The sequence below is a fragment of the Battus philenor genome, unplaced genomic scaffold, assembly GCF_028537555.1.
Source record: "Battus philenor isolate CCGP_79_NKW_IND1 unplaced genomic scaffold, ilBatPhil1.0.hap1 SCAF_16, whole genome shotgun sequence".
NCBI classification, from domain to species: Eukaryota; Metazoa; Arthropoda; class Insecta; order Lepidoptera; family Papilionidae; genus Battus; species Battus philenor.
The window spans coordinates 6,235,713-6,259,374 of NW_027181678.1; the positions used below are offsets into that span (position 1 = coordinate 6,235,713).

General features: G+C 35.5%; 1 protein-coding gene across 4 annotated transcripts in view; it reads right to left on the bottom strand.

The window, feature by feature from the left end:
• Positions 1-23,431, bottom strand: part of LOC137919312 (protein-L-histidine N-pros-methyltransferase) — a 73,904-nt gene extending 50,473 nt beyond the window's left edge. The window contains exons 1-2 of one of the 4 annotated variants that reach the window (XM_068762354.1): positions 23,337-23,431; positions 21,204-21,395 (exon numbers count right to left, since the gene is read on the bottom strand). In XM_068762354.1, the coding sequence (XP_068618455.1) occupies positions 21,204-21,395; positions 23,337-23,381 (237 nt within the window). In that variant the 5' untranslated portion in view covers positions 23,382-23,431. Of the gene's footprint in view, positions 1-21,203; positions 21,664-21,962; positions 22,124-23,336 lie in introns of those variants that run through there. The other 3 variants (XM_068762356.1, XM_068762355.1, XM_068762353.1) reach the window with 3 other exon arrangements.
• Positions 23,432-23,662: the final 231 nt, after the last annotated feature.

A 23,662-nucleotide genomic window follows, 5' to 3' on the forward strand; every position in this document is an offset into this window, starting at 1 on the left:
TCACCCGTTGTGTGTTTAAGTCAGCGGCACTGGCCTTACAAAGGGCAGCAGCGGCTGTTAATTTCACGCTGCTTCGAATTAACATTTCTTTACGCCACAGAATAATAACGAATTAAAAAAAAAACACAGTCTCTTGCGTCTACATGTGGCGTTAATGACGGCGAGCGCGCGAGAGGGACGGCGCTAAGTCATCAGGTCGACTTAATTAATGCACGATCTGTCTTTATATTAAAACCGAAGACTCCTTGCGACGTCCGAGAAAAACGATGAGGGATTGTTAATTTAACCTCCTACCGGCGTGGGCAGCGCCGGTTCATTTGCCCGTTTTGGTACTCATTTTAATGTCATAAGTATTATTAATTATCATCGACAGTAATTATTTCCTCATATCTTTAAAAATAAATTCTCAAAATTATTACCTACTTCTTTTTTAACATCAAATTTTTAATAGATGTTTTTAATTCCATTTAAAATGAACCTAAACTGTTCTGTTATTAAGACTAAGACATAACAAAAAACAATTAGGACACAAAACACCCTAAAGCTACTTTTTATTCATTGTAAGTTGTTAGTTTCCAAAGTTCTAAAACGGATAGATTCGAATTCATAAACCGGTTTCCGTCCTATCTCTATATGCTTGCGAAGCTTGGACGTTAACACTTAAGACGGAAGATAATAATTTCGTAGGACAGATCACAGGATGATATTTCTGAAAATTTAAGAATTTTATAGAGACTGAATGGTTGAAAGTATTCATTTCTCATTAGAGCAATGAATCATACACCACCTTCGCAATTTTGATTACGCTTACTTAATACACAAAAATGAAAATTAAGGAATAAATCTCGTTATCGACTCAATGCCAAAGGCGATTCTATAAAGAAGAAAATATAAAACGAATACCAAATAAAGCTAATAAGAAAGTCAACGAATTTAGGTATAAAAGACGTTGTAAAGTTTGGCAGATGACTGCAAATGATGACTATTTCTTGTGTGTGACGCCATCCTAAACAAGTGAAAATTTCGAAAATGACGATATAAAAATGCGATTAGACTAAAATTGAACTAAATATTACGCTGTTTTAATGAGAGCACAACGTTGGAATGATTTTGAATGCGCATTGTACGGTAACTGGTCAATTTGAATAACTTAAGTGGAGCAATAAATTTTAGCGTGAGCTGTAAAAAGGAATTAATTGCGTTTTATTAGCTCCCGATACCATATTTGGATAGAGACTTAGCATGAGCAGCTGCAGGATTAACAGAGCTCAGGTAAATAGTTACGCGTCTTTGGTACTGTGTGCACGCGTTATTTAACTGATGTTCTATTAAGATACAGATATTAAAGACAATGTATTATACAGGCTCAAAATAATGTTTCAACTACGGTAGCACTATAAGTGAATATTGAACTTTACTATTAATTCCGGCACAATACACTAGAAGTCTTACTTAAATCCTTACTGTAGATGACTATTTGGCAAAGTTAAAGATTGTTAAAATAATATTGGCTGCAGATAAAATGATTGAAACCGTACAAGACGTGATTCATAATAGTGTATGAAAAAAGTAAAACAAACCCTTTTTATGACGAATCGCTAAAAAGTATCGTGAAGGTTGAAGGGAATAAATATTTAATACCGACCGAATACTGATAGCGAATCACGTTGGTGATTATGCAATGCGCCGCCTTTACATTTAAAATAACCTGCATCGGAACTACGGGATCCGACGAGGCGAATTCTCCAGACGGAATACAAATTGTGGAAAATTTTGAATGTCCGTCTCATTGATAATACTCTTGGCTTTATGGATTATTTGTTACACATTGTACGACCACTTATTCATAATTTATTAATCTAAATATGCAAGGTTCCTGTGCTGAATATTTGATGACGGAGCAAACACGTCAAACCTAAATATAAGATTGAATTGTGGTGACGCCGGCGTTTTAGAAAAAGTAGGTGCGGTGATGCCACAGATTTTTTATAAATACATAATTCTATGGCAACGACCCTGAATCTCTGATGGCGAGGGTTAAACTGTTAGTTTCATTGTAATAAAGATTATAAACTGTAGTGACAAACCAGGACAGATGAGCAGTGATCGGTAAATTTAGTTCTTTAACAATAAAACGATCCTTGTTATGCAATATAACATTTTTTGATTAGAATTCAAAATAGTGAAATCATAACTTGCACGTAGCGTAATAAAATAATACTGGAGCATGAAGACAAACAATGCTAAGAATATGACTTCCGCGTTGTTGTTTTTGTACATTATGTAGACCAGAGGCGCCCAGTTCGTTTATTTATGAGGCCCGCGTTTAGGATTCCATTTCTGCTCGTGTAAAGCTAGATTTGCATGAATAACAATTTCCTCATTTTAAAAATCTACCTGTTAAGGAAGACAAATCGAAAATCATTTATTCAATCGTACGAGTTATCGAGGCCGAGTGACTCTTGTTTACTTTATGGACTTTATATGGGTTACCGATTTTTGCGCAATGGTCAAGAGGTCAGACGGTAAAGTTTAATTGTGTCTTTGTGCCCGGCGCATGATGCGCGGAGCCGGCGCTCAATGCGATCATTACGTAGCGTCGAGTCGTTAGCACGCGGGTCAGCGGAGGTGCGTCCGTGGAGCGAACGAAGGGATGCAAGTCCTTTATCCGGCGGTCGTTCGCCTGCAGCTAATGAATCAAACACTTGTGATCGTGTGAGCACATTGTCAATACCGAGCGAAATATTAATGCTCTGCGCGAAGCCACCACACAATGCCAGATTAATGTCCATTTAAATGTGTGAAAACACAACAGGTTCCAAGTCCTGCCTCGAACCAGCACGTATTCATTATGTTTATAATTCTTGAATAGTTGTGACTTCCAACTGTTGCTTTTGTACCGTCAAAAGATGTCGCTGAAAAGCATGTTGCTCATTAATGATGTATTATAATTACTGCCGATATATTCTCGTCTCTCTGGACTTGACTAATAATGACAAATGTTTTTCTTCAAGTACGCTTTATACTCGTATGGACCTTTTCATTCTATATTATTCCTTGAATAAGATAAAATAGCTATAGTAAATATATATTCACGTGTGAATTAAATACCTAATTTACTTATAATGAAGTGTGATTTTAGATTTGATTAAACAAATCCTTTTTATAAACTATATGTGGTACACATTTATGATCTTACGATCTTATATAATATTACCATTCTTCCATAGCGTAATAAAAAAGAAAGCCTTGTCTAATATTTCCAAATTAAATCCGCACTAATTCTACGCAATATAGCAATTCCAAATCGGTACTAGAGATATTTTGCACACACTTGGGCCAAGCTTTATTGTTATAAGAAGAAGTATTTATCGCAACCAGAGGCCTGTTATCTATCACCACAATACTATATGATTCTTTAAACATATTTCTGACCATACCTGGTAGATGTACACTATCTCCAATCTAGTGAAAACCAATTAAATCTGGACTCAAGGAAAAACTAGGTCCAAACTCAAGATCAAACTTCATTCGTCTATTGGTCTTGCTCTTGAACAAACCATTACCTGGCAACGAGTGTCTGAAATGTTTGGAGCTAATAAGCTGCCCTCTCTTCTAAACCAGCTGCATGAAGATTTTTTTTCTTTCCAAATTTAGATTCTGCGAGCTGGATGCGCGGAAGACGCTTATCTTTAACCTTGTTAACGTTAATTTAGCTCGAGGGCTACATAGTCCAGGTTCGACAATTTTTTTTTAATTTCTGTAATTCTTTTTTGTACCTGATCCGTTCTATATTCTCAATTAGCGTAACTTCCGTGTTTGTGTATTTTTTCACTTTGTAGAAGTATCTACCATACATTAATTGAAGCAAGTGAACTATAAATTCACACCTTTAAAGCTTTTACACCTAAAACCTATCATCTGTGTAGTAATTCTGACTACAATGTTTAAGAACAGGTAAGTAATATTAAGAAACGAAAGCCCTCTTTTGGTTTTTTACTAATTTCATTGCTCTGTATTATTCTACACCAATATATTTTCTTTCGTAAGCTTCAATCCCAAATTTATGATTTTCTTATCAAAACAATAGTGTCACCTTTATTTAAGATGGGATTAGTATTCAATCTTATTGAGTAGTATAAGTAACATTCATTTTCTGTGTTTGTGGAGGGTGTAAAACATATTTTTATAATTAGTATCTGTGTATATTTAAATTATTTATTCTTCATGATTGTTTCCTTGATATTTACTGAATATGAAAAAACGATCTAAAACGTTAACATTAACGAAATCAAATGTTTAGAACACACTTTTCATAACCCTTCAAGAATCTGAATTTTTTAAATTATTCTAACATTAAATCATGATTAAATTTTTGGTATAATCAATGTATGTTATAAAAATGGTAGTTTTTTTTCCGACCATAAAGACATATTTTAGTCATCACTGTATAAACCATGGTTTATCTTATTACTTATAACTAAAAATCAATTTCAAATTGTTCATTATAAAGTTGCTCCAAATTAGATATCAGGCTAAAGATTTTAATTTTTTTGCACTGGTTACCCATTGGTTTTTAAATTCGTAGATAATATATGAAAAGTAAGACGATCAAGAAACATTTAAAAGTACGACGAAAGCTATAGAGGATAGTAGGTAGAGCTAAGTGGCGCGCAGGATCCCGGTGGATTTAGCAGTAAGCGGCTCCGAAGCTTGTTTGCCGGGCGCTCCATTAAAATGGGATCAGGTTGGGATGCAGATTGCCTGGACGTTCTGCGAGTATAACGTCTGCATCTATACGTACGACTAAGCATAAGTATATGTTTAAACTATCGTGCGAAAATAAATGTTTAAAAATTAACCGATTGGACATAACACAATAACCTCAACCATAAGCTAGGATCGCACTTCTATTTTTATTAAATGCTGAATCCAACAAAGCTAAAAAAAGAGTAATACATTTTTCAATTTCTTATTTTTGTTTTCTTTAACGCCGTGGTATAAGCAAAAAACTCGTTTGTGCGTAGGTAGAGTTCAAAAATAGTTCCTTTTTAAATTTATGTATTAGAAACACCAAACAGTGTGTATAATTCCTACTTAAAAATTACTTTTATTCATATTAGACTATATACCCTTTCCGAAAAATCTATTGTTTTAGAATAATGAGTAACGTAATGATAATATAGCGACAAAATGCATTTCTCAAATTCGGATTTCAACATATTGGAAAGATTTACTGTTTATTGTCTGTGCTTGGAGACTTTGTATTGCCAGAAGTTACTGGCCTGTCGCATTCTAATAGAAAAAATAAATTAATGGAACATATTTCGGAGTGATCACTATATACATGGAATTAGAAAAAGGTATAAAAGCTTTGAAGCTTTTGCTCACAATTGCGCTGTATATCCACCTTTTCAAAGATTTTACACTTATTTCCATTTACCTTGTACATAAATTATATAGATATCGCAGAAAGCATATGATCACATAATAAATCCAAATTTCAATTACGTTTGATTTCATCCATTTTAATAAGGTTTATCTTTTCATTAAAAAATAGAATTGTCAATTTGCGGTCACCGATGGCATGAAATAGGATGCAAAATGCAGTTGTATGACGAAAAATAAACGATTCTCTCCGCGTTATAACGGTTATAATCGTAAGTACCCGATCTATATGATTATTACAAAACTCTTCTTCACACAATCTATACTCTCAAAGCTAAACAATATATGGTCAAAGCATAAATAAACAGCGGCAATGGCTTGAAGCAATATTACACTTCTCAATTAAAATCGATGATTTATTGCAGAGAAACAATTGATTTTCATTAAATGTCGAGTAACTAAAAGATAAAGCAGTGCCTCTAATGCGAATCGGTAATAAGTGTCAAGGCAGCTTTGAGATATAAAAAAATTATAACGAGGAAGAAGCATTTGTTTTAAAAAAGCGTTGGTGAATGCAGCTTAAAAGTACTGATGAATCACAGGTAAGCCACTTAATTTTTTGTGTCTAATTTAATTTGATATTAAATTAACAGAACTATGGCTATGATGAAGCAGGAACAAAAAACCTTTCGTCAATAAAACACAGATTGCAGTGTGGTTCGTGCTGGCGTCACGAGAAGCCTGGGGGCTCGTTGCGTAATTGTTTTAAGCTCGTCCTTTAATTGTTCCATCGAGGGTTGGGATTTATGGTCGAACGTGATCTCTTGCCCTACAACCGCTTGCGTTCATTTGCACCATTATTTCCGCGTCGATGACCCCCCGGTATGCATTCGCTGCGATATAATTTAGAGCGAAGACAACTCCAATATCTCCCGTAACAATATCTTAGGTAATGTAATTAACATTTAAGATAATAGAATCTATTGTTTCTATTTGCGTAATGGTTCGTGTGGTTAATATTGTGAAATCGATGAACACAGGCCCAATCGCCTACTGGGAACCTATTGCAAAGGTTCGGTTTTTGTTGCAATGTTCTATCATCAGTTATTGCTTACAAATTATAATAGATTATTTTCTTGTGTATCAAGATCGATTTAGTTTTGTAATAATAATTGTTGTAAGGTAGTCTTTTTTGGGTGCGTCGTTACGTACTTTGTGGAGTTAATATGTTTTTTATTTAGTTTAACATTTAAAGGCGAGAAAAAGGCGAGAAGCCTTAGCAAAGTAGTGCAAAAGATGTAGTTACTCATACGAGACTTATGATTTTTAAATCAATATAAACTTCTATACATGGTTGACCTGGCTATCGTTTTGATAAGGATAATACTGCGCCAGAATATGAATTTCATAGCATTTGTAATAAACTATCATTGCGCAAATTTGTTGAACAAAATGATTGGATATATGTGTAAAAGCCTTAAAGGGGTGAATATAAAGATAAGTTGTCCGCAAAAAGCATTAAAGCCCTTTTAAAGCACTCAGCATTTCTAAACAATATGTATGTAGTGATCCCTCTGAAATATGTTACATTAATTTATTTTTTATATTGGAACGAGACAAGCAAATAAATTTTGACTGTGGAAAGTCTGCCGGTACAGATAGTAAACAATAATTAATTTTGGAAGCAATGATCCGGATTATAAAACGCTATTATTTATTATATTATAATTATCTTGTGTATTATTTCTGAAACCATTGATTTATTTTATTTTGGATAGAGTGTATCGTACATTATTTGACGGCAAATGAGTTATATATGCACCACTTTAAAACTTATAACCAGTCACCCTATATATAACTTCTTGATTCTCGTTTTGTTCTCCGATTTTACGACCGCCATGGTGTGTACCGTAGGCGAGTCTTAATAACGGACCGCTCGCCGTCGTTTTGTGGCAACAATAACAAAAATATTCGCAGTTATTGGCCTGAGTGAGCGGTAAAAATGATCAAAACACTCACGCCGTTGTCGGAATCGAAATTATTCAGCGGTAAAGAGCAATTAAGGCAGCTCACGCCACTTCGATTGTGCGGGCGCGACCGTCGTTCGCCGCTGCTATTGTCCGTTGATATTAACAGAAGCGGCAAAAACACGCCGCTTTAGTGCGGCCTCTCGCTCGTGAGCCCACCGGACAGTATAAATTAAATTGTTTTTAATTGCTGCCGGCCAGCTAGGGGATTGACTGGTTTGTTTCAAAAGCAACATTAACCATCATTTATAGTTTTTCTGACTTGCGTAACCACTAATTATAATTATTACACAATAATTACGTACGTATAAGCATACACCGCATAGTGACTTGACATTGTGGCGATCGTTATGGGAGGCGCCTGGTAGTGGGTATCTATAGACCGACATGATGAACATGAAGAACAAGCGGGTTCCTAGTACATCCTAAGTTTCAAAAACATTACTGAGAATTGGCTTACTTAGCAAAATTAATTTATTAATAAAATATAATAAGTTTTCTTACAGTTTTAATAATAGTATATTGTGTCGTTAGGAGATTCGTAGACGAACGGAAGTAACCGCATAGCTCAGCGGGTTGTTAAGTTACAGTGACAGTGGTCAGGCCACATAGCGCCCAGAGCAGATGGCCGCTGAGGCAGTAAGGTTCTGAAGTGGAAACCAGGTACAAGCGTAGCGTAGGATATCTATCAACTAGTTGGACAAATGTCATTGTGTGACGTCGGAAGAAGATGGGTATAGGCCACATAAAACCGATTCTAATAGAAATCTACGGGAGAGACTATATATTGCCCAGCAGTGGACGTCCTGTGATAATTTCAGGCTGCGATATTGATTGTCATCGTCATCATCATGTCATCCGATAGATCCTCACTGGCTAACCACAGCCTCCCCCCCTCAAATAATACCACGAATACCAGTTTTGCGATGCCCGCATTCGCATCTAGCAACTTCCCGCGACCTTGACAATGTCGTCAGTCCACGACACAGTGGAGAGCCTACTCAGGCTGCGTTTACCAGCTCATGATTGCCACTTGAGAGCCTTTTGGCCTCAAAAGCCTTTGGAAGCACGTGCCTCGCCCACTGCAGTCGAGGATTTCTTAGAGCTACCTCTGTGCCCTTCGTCGATGTAAATGTATTACGACAGAAACAGAAATTCTTATCTTTTTTTCACAAGAAAGAAATATGCATTTCAACTATGATAATGATGACGATATTGTGACAAATTTAAGTTAGAAATACGATTTAATCATATTGTAAACACGGCAACAATCGCTATATGTAAATAAAAAACATGAATTTTTCACACAGCCCTCATTTAAAAATAATAAATATTGTATTGACTCAGACTTACATTGTTGTTTTGCAAAACATGTGGCAAGACAAATGTATGGCTTTTATTCTACGACGAATCTAGTTTTTTCTACAAACTTCATACTACTTACTGTTGACTACTTTGCATTCGGCCTTGACTGCGCCTGCGGTTTACAAATCCCGTATACTTTATGCCATTATTTATACAGGATAATACACAGAATCACAAGCGGGGCATACCTAGTTAGAATAAGGCTATATAGTTATAAGTTTTATAGCAAGGAACGTAACATAGTAAACAGTATATAGACTAAACGTTTGAATACTTTTTATGCAAATGATAATTTTATAGCCTACTTTTCTTTCGTAATTAAGTCATTATGGTGGCGCTTAAGAAATAAATAACAGTATGAAATAATAAGTTTTGTTTCACCGGATCTCATCTGGATGATAACAACGATTAAATCACAGACAGTATTTATTTGGAATAAGCACTCCGCCTTTTCATAGCCGATATATCGTAATGTATGGTAGCGGAGCATAGCTAGCTAGACTTATGCTATGTTGTTTGCACGTATTATAGCAGAGAAGGTAATACAATAGTGGAAATTAAATAGAGCTATTTAAATACTTTTTATATAAAGGATGATTTTATAGGATATTTTACATTCGTGTAGTCCATAATAACAAATATATAAGAAATTGGTTTTGTTTCATTGGTGGTTATATCTGGACATTTATAAACGATTAAATCACCGACAATTTGTATTTGGAACATGTCACCCGCCTTTTCATAGCCGGAATATCGTGACGGTCGGCCGTCAGGAGCCAATCGAACGATGGGCACTTGATTGAATTGATTGAAAAAGCAACGCGGAGGGACGCGCGACGGCTCAGCCGGCCGGTATTTTTATAGCCGGTACACGTACCAGAACGCGCCGGCGACACATTCCCGGCGCGGCGACGTTTTTGCGCCAACTTTCATTAGACACCGCGCGCCGCGGGACCGAGGCGTTTCCTTTTAATAAATGAGTTATGCCTTTATATCCAAGATGGCCGCTTTTATAAGATGCGGGTGTTGAGAATTTACAACGGCAGCCAGGTTTTTTAGGTCGCAATAAATTCAGTAATTAAACACATTCACGTATAAATTTCTACCAGAGTGCGAGCAATAACTGCATGATCAGAATACAACAAGACCCTACTCAAAAACTTGCTTTTGACAATTAACGAAAACGGTATTTTGGATTTAAACTGTATATGTACGTGATACTTTTTAATATTTTGCCCGTTATGCTTATTGTATTTTTTTTTAGAAAAAATAACATTTACGTTTTCCATAAACAAACTAACAACATTGTAAACTTTTGTCGATGTAATAAATTGTCTTGATGTAACAAATTAACGTAATGGGTCCTGACATTAAAAACTTCTCCGTTTAAAACAACAATTTATAACTAAATGCGTTTCAGCTAAGAAACGCAGACGGAATTGTTTTTTTATCGTGATTTATATTCAGAGGCTCTTAGGAAATAAAATAATCACAGCGACGTTGATTTGCATACAATGGTAAAATAATTTTACGCGCGTTTCGCCGCGCTTATTTCTACTTTTTATTCGGCTCTCCGCGCCCTATCTATGAATCAAACCGTCTGCTCGACGAAAGCTCGCTTATGTGTTAACATTTTACGAAGATTGACATTGTTTGTTTTTGGGTGAGAATTCCGCGATGCTTTCGCCACTGGCTGACGGGCGGGAGGCCGAGGTGATGTGCAAGAGAGCTGAGACGTCTGCGTGTGGGGCAGACGGCGTGGCGAGACACTTCGCGCGCAGCCAAGATGGCGCCGGGCGCGGCCGCGAGCGCACGCTGCGCCCCGGAACCTTCCAGACGCATTAAAAATTCCCGCCTCGTAATACATTCAGAGCAAGCACTGTCCGTCATAAATTGAGCACAAAAGTGCGACCGTCGGCCAACTAGCAACAAAGGGGCATGACTTTTCTTGCAAAAAGATGATCCTTAATCTGATTAAATCTCCATCGCGGCGGACGTCGGAGCGTGAAAGATTAATGAATATTTGTGCGAGGATTCCCGGAACATGGCCGGCACGTAGGGCTGTCATAATCATATTAGCTGCGAACGGAGGCCGGCTAGGCACGCACGCCCCACTGCCGGGGCAGCCTCCTGCCAGCGTGTCGCTCCGCGCCGGCCTTCTCCGTGTCACATCGGCCCTATTTTTATCATCTAACTCAAAATACCAACTCGAATTTATAATTTTAGTTACCGCTCTATAGCTATTTATTCATACACGTTACAGTACTCTATATGTGTATTCACAAAAATGATTTAGAATATTCCTCATACAATTACATCACACTTTCAATAATTACTCCTGAGCGAATACCAAAAACTCATTGTTGCCGATGACAATACAATGAATGAATCTAAGTACTAGTTAAATCGTCAGTAATTAAAACACCATTAAGTTGATATTAATTACGTAAGCATAAATGAGTTTTTACCTTAACAACGTGCAATAACAGAAACGGAAGACTGCAACAAGTCCGATAGAGACAATTGAGCATCGTAGAGGAGGTTAGTTTATATTACATAAAGAATATATCCGCTGGTGATACGAATGCAATGCGCTAACAGCAATGTAATGACAACATTACTCTCAGCCGACTGCCCGATGCAAATCGCAATGGGTATTTCACATTTCGCGCGAGCTCAATAAACATACTCGTAAAAGAAATCAATTGAGGGCCGAAAGAAATTAAACGTGAGAATGTATTGTTTCATACAAGCGTGAACAAAACGAAAATCGCTATTTGCGTTAACCAGCTCTCAGGTCGTTTTCGACCTCCTTTTACGGACATAAATCGCGTTAAATGAAACTGATATTTACGTGATGGAAATTCCGATAGTAGATTTAAGTTAGTATGTACGAAAACTTACTTACTTTTGACGAATTATTAAGAAATAAAAATCTTAAAATATATAAGGGAAAATTGTATAAATATAGGTAGTATAATTTGATGTCACAGATGTGTTCGAGTTCGAAGTGGCCAGTTGAAGTGGCAGCGGGCAAGTCATACAACGTGCAGAACAGATGGCCGGCGAGCGCAACGTAGAACATATAAAAGATGGACAAACACTCTTGTTGAGGTCGTCTACAGAGGCCGAATTCAGGTTCGCTTTAAACTCGTTCTACTGGAAATCTACGGGGAAGACATTAGCCTGGATATATATCCAGCAATGGAGATTTTTCAACTGAAACGATGATTTTAAAGATGTTCTGTCTCAATAACTCTTTATAGAAAAAGAAAGGCCGGAAGCAATATTACTCAAATGAATCAAAACATGCTTCGACCGCGTTTACAAAGTTGCATTTACTATAATGACGCACTTCATTGGTTAATAGAATGACGTAATAATCATTTTTTCAAAGTAAAGAAATAGTTAATACTGCGTGGATGTGAAGACGCTCGAAAGTGGAGCTTTCACCTCAAGGTATAATGCTCAAGCAGGAGCTAGGGCATTGTAAAATGATTTTACGGTGACATTAATCGAAGTGGATTGACGAGCTAATTATTTAGCAGAGCGCTTGCGGAGGCTATAAAGCCAGCTTATCAATGATTCAAACGAGCAAACAAAGAGCGCGTGCCGCGCGGTCATTATCCACCATAAGCCATCATAAACGGGCCACCATCATCTGCCCTTATAAAACATTCATACTCATCTCACATTTCGGCGCCCCTCTTAATTCCGCGAGCCTCTTCTAGCTTCGTGTAAAAACTTCGGGTGTCTTTTTATGACTTTTACTGCGGCATAATTGGGAGGGGCGAGTGCCTACGTCCCTGAGGTGACATAAATACCCTGCCCTCCTCCACCCGCGCCCCACTCCCCGCTTAATCTCATGTAAGACTACACGGAACGGAACTAGCGCATTAAAATGTCTCGACGACTACAGGTTAACGTTTTTAAAAAGGTGTTTAAAATATAAGACCATTTATGCAAATATATCCAAACTGTACCTTTAGCAAACGCAACTAGGTATAAAAATGCATGAATCTGATAACATGATCCACAACTTGCCAAAGTAAGACTTAGGATAAACATAGATATTGTAATAGATAGATATTGCGTGTGATCTGATCAGTGAGGAAAGATTTTAGAAAGCTAGTATTTATTTTGACAATTTTGAAATGAAATCAAATTTCAATAACATTATAATTCGTATCGTCAAAATGAAATGTTAAGCTGCGATTTAATCTTAGACTTCTCACACGGACACCAAATGCAAAGGACAATTTGCACGGGAACGGACAATATTTGATCTAAGGAAGTAATATGTCTAGTAGCTTCCAATATCAAAGAGCCTTGGTCCGTCGCAGCCAATGCGATTTCAATTTTATAGGGGCGGCGGTGACGCGAGGTGGCGCTGGCGTCGCGGAGTCATGTGCATGTATTTATTTGCGAATTCCGAATAGATTTCAATATGCAGAGGCGCGGTCGACTCCCTCCTGTCGATCTTCTCCAATATCGCATTGAAAATGTCACACCGCTGTCGATCGGGGCTGTCGGGGATTGACTCACGCACTTGTAGCGGTGGATGGAATGCGATATGTTGTCATTAATAAAAGTAATTCATGCGACAGCTCTATCACTGATGGAACACACGCAAATTAAAAGTCAACAATATATTAAGCACTATCCAACGGCACTGTATTCTCGTAGTCCGAAGTTTGTAATTTCTACTTCATTAGTTTTCACTACACACATTTTTATTTCGGTACATAGCCCGTGCAACAGACGGCCGTTAGCGCCGAAAGGTTATCGGGTGGTGGCGACCACGAACGGAACTAACGGTATATAGTCATAGTCAAGGTCGCGGGAAATTGCTGGACCACTGGAGGCCTATGCCTTGCAGAGCGGAGCAGCAACATCATAGATTTTTCAACAAAAAATTGGTAATACGTTTACAGATTATTTAATGTATATATGTTATACAAAAGTAGTCTTAAAGGATCGTTAATGATCAAAGTGCAATACTCCGCGCACTACACTGTTACGATTCGAGAACAACAACATTAGCATACAATGGCAGGTGTCAGCGGAGAGCACCGTGTACCGAGCCGACGTGCGATGATAGACGAGCAACGCGGAAAACATATCCGTAATTGAGATTTCTATTACTGAAATTGAAAGCGAGCGATCCGTTTTTTCCATGTTTGTTTACATAATGTGAGTGGCGACGGAGCTATCGCGTTTCGGAAGCGTCGCCGGACGTCAATTTGTATATTGTCATTATTAAAGCACGAGGAAAGTTTAGGAGCGTCCATCCATCATAGCGTGACGGCTGCTCGGTCCGATATCGCCTAATACGTATTGATTTCCCACTTAGCGTTTTTCTTGGTAGCGGAGCTCCACCCTTCCGTCCGGCGGGCATTAACGAGCTGTTTGTCCTCCACTCGTATTGTGCCGACACCACTCGCCTCGTCTGCTTCTCTTGTACTCTAACTAACACCGTAATGTTCGCACTAGTTTATCTTTGTCGCGACACCGACCCGAATAAATAAAAAAAAATAAGTTAAGTTTCATCTAAATGTGATAAAATCTGTCATTAGTTACAAAGATACAGCCTGTAGTGCAACCACTAAACCTGTCAAAGGGTTCACACTTTTTATCAATTAGATGAACTTATACATACTAGTATATAATGAGTTATGTTACATTCATGGAAATGGCGAAGAAAAAGATTGCGTCACCGAAGTCCCCCGTGGGGGCGGGAGGCGAGAACAATGGTTTCGGTTCTCACACGTGTGGAGGATTATTTGCATTCGGAAATAAAGAGAGGAATGATAAAAGAAAGGCGCGAGCGAGGTCCCGCCGCCCCGGGGCGGGGTGTGAGAAACTAGGAAGTAGGGAGGCAGCGAGGGGGGTGGCGCCTCCAAGGGGGACGGGGCTCGTTACGCGAACAATGGAGAAATAATGTACAGATTGCAGTGAGCGATGCGCCGGTTCGACTCAGGTGTCTTAGCTCCGTACGGAGCGACCTGACGCCTATTGTACAGGAGGCACCCCTCATATCGCCTACTTCCAACACGATCACTACGAGACATAGAACCGTTCGCAGAATATGGTCATCTAACAAACTTCATTCAATAACTTCATACTAATACCCTATTCAGAGGTTTTGATTGTCTTAATTTTTGCCTTAACAACTAGTTGCGTTTAAACACGTTCAAAATAGAGCAAATTTTGTGTAACATATATTGAATACAGGGTGCAAATCACAATGTTATCAGATTGACTGAAATGTACTATGTACAAATGCTGTATTTAAACGAAGATCATGTTTAAATTATTGTCTCGCCTGATAGACTCAATAAGGATTTAGTGGTTGGCAAATCAGAGCCGTTTAGTATTTATAGCTCAAAGTAAGAATTTCTCAATATTTAATAATTTTAGTAAACATATTTTGGTGTACTACCTGCTACCCCTTCGTCCATTCTTCTATCGTTTTTGTTGCGTGCTTCTTCCCATACTACTAATACTAGGTAATACTACTAGCCGATTGTATAAATAGATAGAATAAGAAATAACCTATTATTATCTATCCAAGAAATAATTAAATATTTACAAATAGGTAAAAATTACAAATATATGCTTGCCATTTCGTATCAACCTCATAGACCCAGATGACAGACTGCAGTGTTAAGATGACGTGAGAGGATACTGGATGAATGCAGCTTTCTACCGGTACTATTTGAAATTTATGAGAGAGGATCATGTCCAGCTGCTGACAAACGTCGTAGTAGACGTCTATCGACATAAGCCTCATCTTACTAAAGGGTATTGCACATATCGCATCTTGGGTTAATCTTTTCCATCCTTACATCTTTTGTATTCCTCATTGATGTTATAGTTATATATATAAGTAGATGACGCATTTAACTTTAACGTCTCGTAAAGCGGTTTTGATTAGTGAGTAATGCGTGAAGAAAAGATGCAATGTCAGGCGAGTGATGTTTATGTGGCGAGGCCGAATCGTTTCACAGAGGATGCCTTGATAGGAAGCGCAAGCAATCACAACAACAATCACCCTATCCTCGCATGACACCGAAAACGTCCTCGTTCATAAGTATAAATTAATCCATTTAAAGGCGGGCGACGGGTACCAACTGCGGCCGATTAACGGAAGCGTCTACTTAACTAATTTATCCCCGGGTGGTTTTAACAGAATGGATAGCAGTGATTACGCACGATGGCGCGACGATCGTGTGACCACCGGCATTCTCCTCATGAGCGGGGACCGTATTTTTGTACTGAACACGTAAAGTATGTCTTCCATTGTATTACAAGATCCATAAACGTTAATTGGTTATAGTTGTTAAAGCAGTTGAGAGCAGAAACGTTTTAAGCCTTTTTACCAATATTCAAACACATTATATAAAGTGATCACGCTAAAAATGTCACATTCATATCTTTTTCCTATTGGAATGCGATAGACCACTTCTGGCAGTAAAGTCTCATATGAGTGAACAATAATTAATTTGAATTTCGAAAACGTGTTTTGTTGTTGTTTTGTTGTTACTATATTGCCATTATGTTATTTCTTACATTTAAATCAATTTCGGAGAAGATGTGCCATAAATTAATTGACTAGAAATGAGCTATAATAGTTACAATGTATATTATTACGTCAGTATCTAAATGCGAAAACATTATGTAACATATATCAACTAAGTATTTTAACAATTAACTTCTTAATTTATTTATGTGTATGAACAATTGTATTATTATTTCATTTTTGAAATAATATTCAATATTAATAAAGAACACAACAGCAATGTTTACGTAAATTGAAATAAAACTAACTCATCTGTCACTTCATTACAGCGGTAATGCAGGAAGCGTCTAATCAATTACATTAATAAATTAATTAACGGTTAAAGTGACTTTAAATTGATTTGAATGCGGACATAGCGGCGAGCAAATTAAAGTTCACGCGTCTTGTATACTTTTATTATTGGTGATGTAAAACAAAGCAAAATCACACACGACACTTCATTTAGTTTTGTATGTAATAGATTGCAGACTAGAATCTCGTCGTCATTGTCGTTTCAGCTTATAGGCGCCTACTATGTGGCAAAGGCCTCCCATAAGAAAAGCTATGGATTTACCATAATCTTGACAGGCGTGTAGGTGACGCTGCTATCTATCGCCTGGAAACCAGTTAGTGAGCAGTGGAAATCCTTTATAATTGATACACAGCGTGAATTACATAAGATTGTATCCCGGGAATCGAGCCTGCGACCTGAGATCGCAAGTAATAGTCCTTTACCGCTAGGCTATCACTGCTTGGCTTTGGAATAGAGTCCAATACTAGTTAAATAAATGACTATATTAAATAAGCGCAAGCGTTCAAACTTAAAAACATTGATTTATTGATATCTGGCAATAGTAAAAAAATTAACAGTACCACGAGTGAAAGATGTCAATTAAGCAAACGAATGCAAAATAAACCGTGTAATTTTCTCTTATTGCACATATTTCTCTTAAGTTCCTATCTTCAACACAATACTGGTTACGGTAGCACCAATTTTTAATACGAAAGACATATTCTATGTAAATTTTTGACAGATAAATGATTATAGCTGCAAGCACGAATTTCTTAATAATTTTGACACAGCATACATATACAGGTATTTTGAAACAACACATAACATAACATATAACCGAAAAGTACGTGATTTAATTTAGAAACATATAAATCAACCATAGTGGTAAATGTTTAATTTATAAAGAGTACGTTGGACCGTATAGTATATGGTAATAGTATACTATTATAAATAAATATATAAATAATCATATATGATTATTAGAAGCCTTAAATAAATAAAATGATCCTTGTAAAAGTCCTATTAGTAATTTGTACATTTATTGGGACCGTCTTGATTCAGTCAGATGTTATAGTGAATTTTTTTTTGCATAATGCCATTATTTTATAATAGGTGTCACATGCCTTTTTGAACGTATTAATATATTTTACTTTATTATGATCTTAATAAATAAATAGAAAATAAAATTTGTAAAACTCCTAATAGTAATTAGTGTTAATGATACTTAATACACCGGCAGTCAGATTTTATAATGTAACAAGTCAGCGACATTTTAATAACATTGATCAAATAGAACAAAAGCATGTGGACTGAGCACTCGACAGAGATGAAAGTTAAAAGGGTCGCGAGCGGGCGGTGGGGGCGAAGGGGGAGCGGGTTGAATGTCTTATTCCCTCCACAATTCAGAGGTATTTCGTGTTTTTCATACGCAAATATATCCTCGTTATGTAGGCGCACGTGAGGCTGCGATTGCGTGTGCGCTGGGGATGGATTCCCTCCCAATAGCTGGGTGACTCCACTGAATTCTCATGAAACGTACAGAATAAACAGTAAGCCTTTGCATTGTATACGTTACATTAGTATGTGTAACTTCCACCTCGAAAAAATTAGATTAACCTACAAGGCCTCTCGGATGATGTGTCAACAGATAAGAATGAATAACCTTGTAACACTGTAATAAAAAAAGATCACAGCGGCTCCAAAGGCAACGATCCTGCAGATGAACTGGCTAGAAGAGGCTCTAGCATTAGCCCATTAGCTTCTATCATCTCATTACCAATCGGAAAGTCCAGACCTTTTGTATCGGAACGTACTAGAAGTAATTACATTGAGAAAAGAACAAACCATAACGAATGCCGACAAATTAGAAACATGCCTCCCCAATACCCAGAACGCGACTCTGTCTGGTCGCATAACTGGTTATGGTCTTTTTTACAAACATCAGTGATGCCCACGTACCAAAGCAGTACGAAAGTAGCATCCTGCAAGGCTACCGCTGGCGGCATCAAGAATCTTCTGGGATTTCTCGAAGAGTTGGATTAGCTTGATTAAAGCTTACACCTATGCAAAATGATTGCAGTGCCGCTTGGTTGCAAAAACCAGCCCACAGAGGCTTGACGAGACAAGATAAACCGTTTTAACAATTCAGAAACAAATAAGGTATTTTACTAATGATACGTTTTACTACAAACTCGCGATAATGCCTAGTATCGGCTAGGGTCACTATTTGATCTTTAATTAAGCGATGTTGATTTTTTTCGCCGTTATCTCCATACTACATAATAATATTAACTATAAAATTTGACAAGATAATTTGCTAATAACAACTAATTGAACTCAAATGACAACTTATGCCAAAGTACCCTCTCAAGGACCCCAGCATCTAGTTGCACCATAGTGTCAGCTTAAGTGATCTAAGAAACTATTCTTCAATAAAACTGGCGAAGCTGAAGCCAAACAACTTAATTGCCCAAAAATGATCTAAATATTTTGTCTACTTTCATCATCATCATCATTTCTAATTTAGGCTAACTTAGTTTTCCATAAATCATATCAATTCAATAAGTATAGTACTAATATAATAACTAATGGCACACAAGACATTTTGCTATGTACAGTAAACATAGAGTTTAGCTACATATGCACTGGTTCCGCAATCACACAGTATTAAAATGTATGTCTTAATTGTAGAATAGATTGAAAAAAAGTAAATTATATGAAGTTAATAAAAACAAAAAAGCCATCAATGTCACTTCCGCTCAATGGCAGAGGAATTTAATGTGACTCGAACAAGAAAAATCAAATCAACTTTATATTCTTAAGTCAAATTACATGTATATATTTTTATTAAAGAAAGTTTTATAAGTACACTTAGACATACCGGTATATTATGTAACTAGTCCAAAACAGCTTTTACAACCATATGCAGTCTTAGATCGTGTGTGTATTAATTTTAGATGCTGATATATTGTAATTTCTGCAGAATGTCTTTTGTAATAATGCTAACAATATCTCTACAAACCAGTAAGGTTACAAAGTTTGTCAAAGCTATGGCATAAATAATTTTAAAAAAAACTTACATGGGAACAAGCAGATTGATGGCTTACTCCTGGTGAACTTTTCATGTTCTTTATGTTATAATGTACAAAAGGTTGTATTTTACGAGATGAACATATCTGCTTCATTACGATTGTTGGTTATAGAGAATGTGTGAAAACAAAGAATAACCTTAGACACAATCTCAATTATGCTGGTGTAAAGAAAGAAAAGTAAGGAAGTAAAATCTTTATGATTTTTGCTGTGAAAAAGTGTTTGTGATGCCATAGGGGAGTGAAATATATGAAAACAACTTAAAAGTCTTATTCAAAGAATAATTCTAGAAAAAGTGACACTAGTTTATTGTGAATATTATCAATATAATTTAGTATAAGTTATTAGGTGGTAAACAACAAACTTTTCAAGTGTTTTGCTGCTACCATGCATATACAGGTAGTTTATGTCCAAGAATATCTGTTGCTCTTACACTACTGTACAAAGCAAGTTGAATTATTTTAACACAATTTAGTATAAATTGTTCATTTGAAGTGAATTTACATAATCTGTGGCCTGGGACCATTAGTAAAAAAGTTGGATATTGTAACATCAGTTAAAAAGCCTCAACGCAAGCTGCAGATTGAAAACCAAATCGTCTATGTATATCAGTTTAACATTGTTTTATCAGCACAAAATATGGGTTGAATGTGCATTTAGTTTATATATATATATATATAATACATATATAAAAGAATGTAGTCTTAAAAGTTTGCATTTCAATTTCATTTTTTCCTTACTTTTAAATAAAATTATGATTTAGTCAAAATTAATAAAATGTTAAAATTGATAAAGCTATTGTAAGTCCTGCGTAAATTATTTTAAAATTCACAGCATAATTAACTGAATATTAAAGATAATTGTAAAAACATAATATTCACATTCTGAAAGACCTTTAGTTTAAAAAATCAGAAGAAATAAAAAGAATAACATCAATTACTGATGGTTGGTTTGATAGGTGATTTTCTCTAAGAGTGAAAGTATTTTACTTTACAACTTAAAACATAATTCCTTTTAGCAAGGTAATAGCGAAGTAAAAATAATGTTTTGACATGACACAACGTTACATTTGAAATGAAAATTGCTTAATATTATTAGTGGCAGAGTGAATGATAGTTTACCTTAATGTAAAAAGGAGAAAAATAAAATAAACATTGCATTTAGTGTGGTAAGATTGAGTAAATACTTTATACTTAAGATGGATAAAACCTTAACACATATAAGAGTAAAATCTTTATTTGTAGTCTATAAGATATTAAACTATTATAAAAGATTGTTGTTAATATTGTCAGAAACGATAACAACATTTTTGTTCATTCAAGTCCAAATTTAAATAATCACATTTTCATTTGCTTAAAAACTGAATCAAACAAAATTGCAAATGATGAAAAGCAAAATGTAAAGCATAGAGCTGAGCACACATAAAAGAGAAGTTATAAAGAATATGAAATTAGTTAACAGAAAACAGTTTAACTCTTACCTCCGTTTGATCAAATTCTTCAAGAAGTCTGTCATTCCGTTGCTTCTCATAAAGAGCACGTGCCAGAGCACTTCTAGGACGATATAGACCATTAACAGCCATTACATCATATTTTGGGCTATCAACAATGATGAGTCTTCTATTACTCCTATTAAAATTATGTTCAATTTTGGGACAAACTTCTTGACATGCCTTTTTAAGATAACAGAATAAATAAAATTTAATATCGTTACTATTTGGCTTATACAACTCTGCTTGATTAGGCAATGATAAGTAAGTGAGAATAAGTAAAAAGATTAACATTAAATGTTTTACAATTTATTGATGAATAAATTTATGACCATTCTAAAATAACCTCAATTACATACTAAAAGGTGAAGAACTTGCATGTCTCATATTCTATACTTGTTGACAAGAAAGCTTAATCATACGACAGTTTATTTTAATAAGGTAAATATTTGAAAATACTAAATCAAAAACATCAGCACAGATATGTCAATGTCATATGTATTATGACAACACGCAAAAGAGGGCGCGGTATGTAACGTCAAAAACATTTCTAAAGAATGATAAAGAAAGTCTTTATTTAGATTTATATTCAATAACACATGTACATGGTTTGAAATCTATTGTAAATTACAAACAATACAGTTTTAATAATTAACCATAACTAATATTCGTTTTAGATAATAAAGATATGAAAGTTAAGCAAAAAAATAAAAGCATTAGACGTTTTTACTTAAAAAAGTCAGTACTAACCATTTGTTGTTTAGATTCTATTGATGCTCTTGCAACTATTTCGCGAAGAACGGTATTCATCATTTTGCTATCACAATTTCCACCTTAGCGGCAGCAAGATAAACCTTTTTATTTATTACACTAATGGTCAATGTTTGTAAGAATATGAAAGCACAGCTACTTGATTGACGTATTTAACAGTACTACTGTATTTCCCGGTTTATTGTTCGGTGAGAGGTGGGAGATTTTTATTGATTTATTTATAAAAAACCTAAAGTTTGTGATCTAAATCCCAATTTGGCCTTGGCCGTGACCGGCTGTCGCCCGTTCACTGCGGCTGCGCTGCGCATGATCACTTTCGTCAATTTCGACCAAAGTATCTAATGACGATAAGTTTTATAAGGTTCAATACAATTCGATACATTTTACAGTTTACTTAACAATAACTTTTTAATACATAGAACATTTTTTTTTATTTCACATAGCTATTTTTGAGTTTAATATTTTTTTGGACCATATGGGTCATAACTTTTTTCGCACTTAGTTCCTTACATACTTCGTAATGTACGTACTATGCCTTCATAATATTGTTAAATTACATTCTTAAACTATTAAAAATAAAATATTTTTGTACACATATACGTGATATGTCGTTCTTCTCATCTAAGTTAAATTCAAAGAGGACCATGTACTAGTATATAACTAAAATTATTAGAGGAAACAAAAGATGTCGTTAATCAAATCTGAGACATCGTTGTGATTTAGAACCATTTAATATAATACGTTATTATATAAGAGTATGGTAATGTTACACGTCATATATTTGATTTAGAAGAATAAGATAAAATTTTAACTTGATGATTTTTACAATTAACAAAGAAATGAATAAGAAAGTTTATTGGAGCTCCTAAAGTAATGGTTTTTTTTTGTATTAATCTAACATCTTTTTTATTTCTCTTACATAGTACTTTCCGACTATAAACATAAAAGTATGAAATTTTTTTTTGGATAATTTATATTTCATACAAAACTAGACTTTAATAACATAATTTACTTAAGAAAGTTGTTTCAATGAAAAGAAAGTTTGTCGTTTCAATAAAAAATAAATTCACTGGAAGGGGCAAAACTATACAAAAAATCGACTTTATACGTTTTTAATTTTTTAATAGTTAGGAAAAATTTTAAACTTAATTTGATCTGGTGTGTGAAATAGGGAACAAATATTTGTCATTACATTCATTCATCGCGGAATGTCAAAACACGAGTGTAGTTCTGATTCCTATCAGAACTTCACTCTTGTTTTGACACTTCGTTATTATTTTATCTTGACCAATATTTAGATAATTTGTTTCTATTAAATGTTTCAGACCAATATAAACAAATAAATTTACTCACGTGTTCTTCAACTGAATGCACTTTGGGTTGAAGAAAATTTGCCATTATTAGATAATGAATAAAATACTCGATAGTCTTGAAGTGAGAACCAAATGGATTGGATTCCTACGTTATTATAACCATATCTATCTACTACTACTACTATGATAGCGAACTGTAAGATAATTGGCGATGGACGTTCAATACGTTACGTACGATAAACGATAAAGATAAGTACAACTACAATATATTGCAATTTTAAAGAGCATAAAATTGTAATTTTTTTGTCTAAAACAATATTTAGTGTTATAGTGGTGCAAAAACATCCATAATTGTTTTAATTAAAT